Consider the following 6566-nt stretch of genomic DNA (forward strand, 5'->3'; position numbering starts at 1 on the left):
AAAAATAAAAATAAAAAGTGAAGTCTCCGAATGTTGGCGCGCTACAGAAGTAGGTACACCAGAGGCACTGTAGCCACCGTGAAAACCCAGAGGGCGATTTCCGTAATTTCCTCCTCTGCAATATCATGGGCGCGCTTCAGTGTTGACCATCCACGCGCCCATCCGCGCGCGTGAAACCCCATCGACCCTCCCCTGTTTCTCCTGAGGAAGAAGAAGAAGAAGAAAGGGGTTTGCGTTTTGTGTGTCCAGCTCATTAGTGAGCAGTGATCAGTCATCTCCTTGCTTCCTTCCCCCTTCACTGTGATCATTGCTACCAGAATCTTTCCACTCCCAAACAAACTGCAACTCCCCCAATTATTATTTCACACTTAAACCCCCCTTCCTTTCCATCCGCCATTGTTGCTCTCTTCTTCTCTGCAATGTCCCTTCCGTCCCCTTCCCTCTTTCTCCTCTTCTTTCCTCTCTTTCTTTCTCCCCTCTCCGCCGCATCTCACCGGACCTTCCTCCCCCTCCTCCGCCACCACCGCCACCTCCTCCACCAACCCTTTTTCCCATGGACTTCATCAATGCCTCCTACTCAACCTCCTTCTCTCTCTCCCTTGCCTCAACCTCAGCACCAACAGCCCAAGCTCCCCTTCTCCTCCACTTCCTACTCCTCGCCTCCCAAACCCTTTTTTCCCTCCTACCCTTCCTCGCCCCCGCCGCCTCCGACCCCACCTTCCACGGCGCTTCCTACGTTTCCGGCTAACATTTCTGCTCTTCTCTTCCCTCAGCCTACTTCTTCTTCCCACCACCTCCACCGCCACGTCTTTGCCATTGTTATCTCTCTGTCTCTTGCTTTCTCTGTTCTTCTTCTTCTCCTTGCTCTGTTCTTCTACTTTCGTAAGCGAAACCCACAAGTCTCTGCTACTGATAAGGCCTCCGGTACTGATAATCTCCGCCTCTACCCGCCGGGTATCGACACTTCCGATGGACTTCACAAGCACAGAACCTCCTCTACTACTACCTCCAAATTTCTCTATCTTGGGACTTTGGCTACTTCTCCAGAGATTGATGAGGAGGCTCCCGGAACTGTGGATGACGGTGCCGGCGGGATTGTGGAGTCGGTTTCTCCGGTGAAAATGGGATCCCCGGAGTTGAACCCCCTTCCGCCTCTTCCTCGCCGGAATTTCGCCCAAGATTATCAAAGGAATGTTGATGGTAATGATAAGGATGATGATGAAGATGGTGAGGACGAAGAGTTCTTTTCGCCGAGAGGGTCTTCCGTCGGCGGGAAGGAGAATATGGGGAGTAATAGAAGATTGAGCCCTGTGAAATTGTTTCAATATGTGGAAACTGATAATTTCTTGAGGAAAAGCTATAATTCGAGTTTGAATTCTGGTTCACCCTCTGTTTCTGTTCCCAATAGTCCTTCTCCGCCATTGATCTTCAGCCCCACCAGCTTAATCTCGAAATCGCCTGACTCCATTATCAGATTTCCTGTTCCTGTACGGCAGCCGACGCTTCCTGTACCACCATCACCGTCGTTGTCCTCTGCTTCTTCGCCACTGGGAGGTTCCGGAAACACCAAGAACTCGCCATCGAGAGACCTCAATTTGTCGGAGCTACATCGGCAGTTCTCTAATGGATATAGAATGGATCACCAACAACCATTTCCGGTGAAACTGCCACCACCTCCACCTCCACCACCGCCACCGCCGCCTCCAATGTATTGGGAGATTCCTCAATCTTCCAATAAGGAGCCAAATCTAGGTTGATAATTAGTACAAGACAACATTAATATATTAAATTATTGCTAAATCAAAAGCTGATAGGATTCTTTAATTCATGTTCTTAACAGGTCCACCCGTACTCACAGTGCCATCAAGACCTATACTCTCCCAGAACATAGCTCATATGTCAGCAGAGGAGCAATCAAACGCCATTGGAGATACAGAGCGAACGGAGGAAAATTCGAAGCCGAAACTGAAGGCATTGCATTGGGACAAAGTTCGAACGAGCTCCGATCGAGCCATGGTGTGGGATCAGATCAAATCGAGTTCTTTTCAGTAAGAAACTTATATTATGCTTCTTGAATTCATATTTTTGTTGTTCTGGATCATCCTTTTGAACTGTACTATGATTGCAGGTTGAATGAAGAAATGATTGAATCACTTTTTATGGCGAATAACAATAATTCAAATCCAAGCAGCAAAGAAAATGGTGGTGTTCGTCAAAACATGGCTTTAGGGAATCAAGAGAATCGTGTTCTTGATCCTAAGAAGTCTCAGAATATTGCAATTTTGCTGAGGGCACTTAATGTTACCATTGAAGAAGTCTCAGAGGCCCTTTTGGAAGGTATACTTTATCAAACTAGTCTGGTTTAATACATGAAACTGGTACATCTTCTGTTCATTGCATACTAGAATCTGTTGAAATCGTTTTATTGTAACAACCTAAGCTCACGTGTCTACTATAGTGAGGGTCTAAGTTCTACCCCGACCAGTTCATCGCACCGTTCGGTGGCTGGCTCTGATACCATTTGTAACAGCCTAAGCCCACCGCTAACAAATATTATCCACTTTGGCTCGTTACTTAGGTAGAGGTTTCTACATCCTTGTAAGTAATGCTTCGTTCCCCTCTCCAACCAATGTCGGACCTCACAATCCGCCCCCTCTTCTCAGCCTAAACTCATCACTTGTCCTCTTTGAGCTTTCCCTTCTGGGCTTTCCCTCAAGATTTTAAAACGCGTCTACTAGGGAGAGGTTTCTCCACCCTTGTAAGAAATGCTTCGTTCTTCTCTTCAACGACCGATGTGGGGTCTCACTTTTGTACCGTGATCAAATGAATTAGGACTTTTCCCATGTTGGCACATGTAAACTATAGTTAGTCTACATTGATTCAGGTGTCATTATTCCTGGTTTTGTAGGCATTGCATGTGCCAAACCCTGTTTGTTTCAATTATTTTGCTATGTTCATACAGGGAATTCAGATACTTTGGGTACCGAACTGCTCGAAAGCTTACTGAAAATGGCGCCAACGGATGACGAGGAACGTAAATTAAGAGAATACAAAGACGATTCGCCTTTTAAACTTGGCCCAGCTGAGAAATTCCTCAAAGTAGTTCTTGATGTACCTTTTGCATTCAAAAGGGTGGATGCTGTGCTTTACATTGCCAATTTCGATTCTGAGGTCGAGTACCTCGATCGGTCCTTCGAAACGCTCGAGGTAATTCTTACCCTTTCTACAGTCAACTTCTTGTTACTGGAAATTCTGTTTTTTCAAATTTATGGATTGTGCAAGAATATTTTGTGTTCTACACAGGCTGCTTGTAAAGAATTGAAAGACAGCAGAATGTTTCTCAAACTTCTTGAAGCAGTGCTCAAAACTGGGAACCGAATGAATGTAGGCACGAACCGAGGCGATGCTCATGCCTTTAAACTCGACACCCTTCTCAAGCTTGTCGATATCAAGGGCACGGATGGAAAGACGACTCTCTTGCATTTCGTAGTGCAGGAGATTATTAGAGCTGAAGGTTATCGACATTCCACCTCTGATCACAACCCGGCAAATGCTGATAAAACTCAACAATCTTCCTTAACAAATGATGTCGAATTTCGAAAGCTTGGTCTTCAAGTCGTTTCGGGTCTTAGCAGGGAGCTCTCAAATGTGAAAAAAGCTGCATTAATGGATGCCGATGTGCTTAGCAACGACGTAGAGAAACTCGCTAGAGGGATCACGAAAATCACTGAGGTCATAAGATTGAACGAAGAGATGTCGAAAGGAGGGAGTAAGTCAAATTTCTCGGCCTCGATGAACAGGTTCTTGGGGAAGGCAGCTGAAGAAGTAGCAAGGATAGAAGTCCGAGAGCGCATTGTCGTCTCCATGGTCAAGGAAATAACCGAATACTTCCATGGAAACTTAGCGAAAGAAGAAGCTCGACCGCTGCGTATTTTCATGGTGGTAAAGGATTTTCTTGGCATCTTAGATCAGGTATGCAAGGAAGTTGGAAGAATCAACGAAAGAACAATAGTCGGTTCGGCTCGACAATTTACGGGGCCTTCAAGTCAAAGTCTTCCATCAATTTTCCCGGGATTGTGCGAAAGTCAACGCTACGGTTCGTCTGATGATGATAGCTCATCTTCCTCGTCTTAGAACATGTTTGTTGGATGGATTATTTATGTTGTTTACAAGTTGGCATGAAACTGCTTTCATATTTTGGTTCAATAGTTTTGTCTGTAAATATGTTCATATCTTAACAGTTTCAGAAAAAGACTGAAAGTTTCATCTCCATTTGTTTTTCGCAACGCAAATTCATATCAAAACAGGTGTTCCATCTTCGATATAAATTTACCCCGTGTTCGGTATTGATAAAGTTTTAATTTATTTGAACTAAGCTCAACGAAATCGTACGAATTGGGTTGGATTGATCATATCGTCGAGTTTTTGAACACCATCCTACCTACTTAAACGACTTAAAAGCTTAGTTGAAGGAAGAAGGGAGTTGACCGTGTAGAAAACAAATAAGTAAAGTAATATATAGACTCGAGCGATCAATATCGGTAAATAATTACCGAGAAAAATGGTGGACGTGATTTTAAATTAATAAAACAAATTTGTAATTAGGTAGGGATGACAACCTTAAATTATGGTCATTTTATAATATTTGTTTCTTATTATCACATAAATGGGAGTACGAGTCATTTACTTCTGAAAGTGCAATAAAACAAGACTTCGAGTTCATATAAAGTGAATAAACACAAGACTTCGAGTTAGATGTATAATAACGTGTCAAATGTATAAAAACGTGTCAATGGATCGCTTATATTAAAACAAGACATTGAAAGTAAACACACGTGAAGTCAATAATTTGCCAAATCTTAATGAAACTTTGCAATGGTCGAAAAGAATAAAAATGGTTTTGAGTCGGAGATTAATCCAACGAAACTATATAATTTTTGGAAATATAAAATTGTAATATTTGAAATTTATAGTGAAATAAAATAATTATTTTTAAATTGTATGAATGTTCGAAAAGTAGAAGATTGTAATGACTCTAATTTTCTATCGAAATAGAGTTGATACCATATGCGTGACGTGACTTTTTTATGTGGAGACGTTTATTTAAAATAATTTATCAAACGATGTCATAAACTTAAACATTCGCATTAAAAACCTTAAAACAAAACAAATAAAAGATTAGAACAATGCCATAATCTAACCTAAAATCTAAGAAATAAGACTGCAACTACCGTAACACAAGTTCTATGGTCTTCAATGCGACACCGCCATCAACCGTACAGGGGTGTCTTGTTTTCTCTTAGGTGGTTTTCCAATCTGGGCAAGTTGGATGTGTAGTTTGTCTCTACATACGACCCACACATGCGAGCATGGGCTCGCTAGGTGGCCTCACACACTCCCTAGGCCTGCTGATCGAGCTAGCTCCTCTGGGTTGTAGCCAGACACTTGGAGGGAATAGTGACCGTCATTGCACCATGCTAAGCATGATGGTCATTTCAGTCTTAGAGTGTATGTGTCTGTACTCGTCATAAAGGGAAAGTATCCCAATGTACATAAACATACAATTATGCATGAGGTCCCTATATTTTCCTTGGTAATAAACATAACTTTCAAATCATAGCATGGGGTTGTGCTTCGTAGCTTTTCTTCCATTCAAAACATTTCATAGCATGTCATAGTCTAACATAACACATCATAGTACATCATGACATCTCAACATTATATAGCTTATCATGACATAATATAACATTTCATTAATACCATCATATTACTTGACATATCTGGTAAGAATACAATCATAACATCACATCCCAAAGCATATCACACATATGACACGTGCAAGACTATTGGGCAGGTGTTATCATACATAAACACAATTCTTCCAACTAGACCGATAGTAGAGCCACTTGGTTGGTCCAACCTTAGCTCAGGAATCCCACCATCATAAATTACCAACCTTAGATCAGAAATCTCACCATCATAAATTAGAGTTCTACCATGAGGATTGACTCACCTAATCTGTATAAAATAATTTAAAGCTAAGAAGTAGTCATGGCTGACCTAATTTTGCTTAAAATAATTCAAAGCTAAAAAGCAGTCATACTACCTTTACATTCAAGGGTTGAAATTAGTAAGAAAGGTTTGAATAGCTTTCAAAAGAGTTGAAAGTAGTAGAATCAACCATATTAAACTCAAGCCAGATTAGCCAAAATATCGGCTTGGAGCATTTAGAAAGTGTACTCTCCGACTGGATTCAAAGTAAGTGGGATGAAAGAAAGAAAGGACCTCCCTTTTATAAGTAGAGCTCAGCTATTGAAAGAAAGTAAGTTACTTTTGAAAGAAAGTAAGTTTGTGAATATTCAAGTCGATTCTGGCACGTACCATTTTAAGATGGAGTATTTTAAGTAACTTTTTATATATACCATTTTAAGATAAAGTATTCTAAGCCGTTTCTCGTACATACTTATAAGAACGAACGTCGTTTTAAAGAAAAAAAAGTAGGATCGTAACACCAAATTTTTTAATTTTAAATTCACCATTCCTACCATAAAATTTTCTTGTTGGGA

General features: G+C 41.3%; 1 protein-coding gene across 1 annotated transcript; it reads left to right on the plus strand.

The window, feature by feature from the left end:
• Positions 1 to 257: 257 nt before the first annotated feature.
• Positions 258 to 4328, plus strand: LOC111808428 (formin-like protein 2). The gene is made up of 5 exons (XM_023694387.1): positions 258 to 1752; positions 1841 to 2048; positions 2129 to 2337; positions 2963 to 3207; positions 3304 to 4328. The coding sequence occupies exons 1-5, from the start codon at positions 420 to 422 to the stop codon at positions 4132 to 4134; spliced, it is 2826 nt and encodes a 941-aa protein (XP_023550155.1). The 5' UTR covers positions 258 to 419; the 3' UTR covers positions 4135 to 4328.
• Positions 4329 to 6566: the final 2238 nt, after the last annotated feature.

The sequence above is a fragment of the Cucurbita pepo genome, chromosome LG01 (assembly GCF_002806865.2).
Source record: "Cucurbita pepo subsp. pepo cultivar mu-cu-16 chromosome LG01, ASM280686v2, whole genome shotgun sequence".
In the NCBI taxonomy this organism is placed as follows: domain Eukaryota; kingdom Viridiplantae; phylum Streptophyta; class Magnoliopsida; order Cucurbitales; family Cucurbitaceae; genus Cucurbita; species Cucurbita pepo.

What these genes read in the sequence shown, in the direction of transcription:
- LOC111808428 (XM_023694387.1), top strand. Translation starts at nt 420, where the DNA reads ATGTCCCTTCCGTCCCCTTCCCTCTTTCTCCTCTTCTTTCCTCTCTTT. An exon ending in CAATAAGGAGCCAAATCTAG is followed by an intron (nt 1,753 to 1,840) that starts GTTGATAATTAG and finishes TGTTCTTAACAG; the next exon opens with GTCCACCCGTACTCACAGTG. An exon ending in ATCAAATCGAGTTCTTTTCA is followed by an intron (nt 2,049 to 2,128) that starts GTAAGAAACTTA and finishes CTATGATTGCAG; the next exon opens with GTTGAATGAAGAAATGATTG.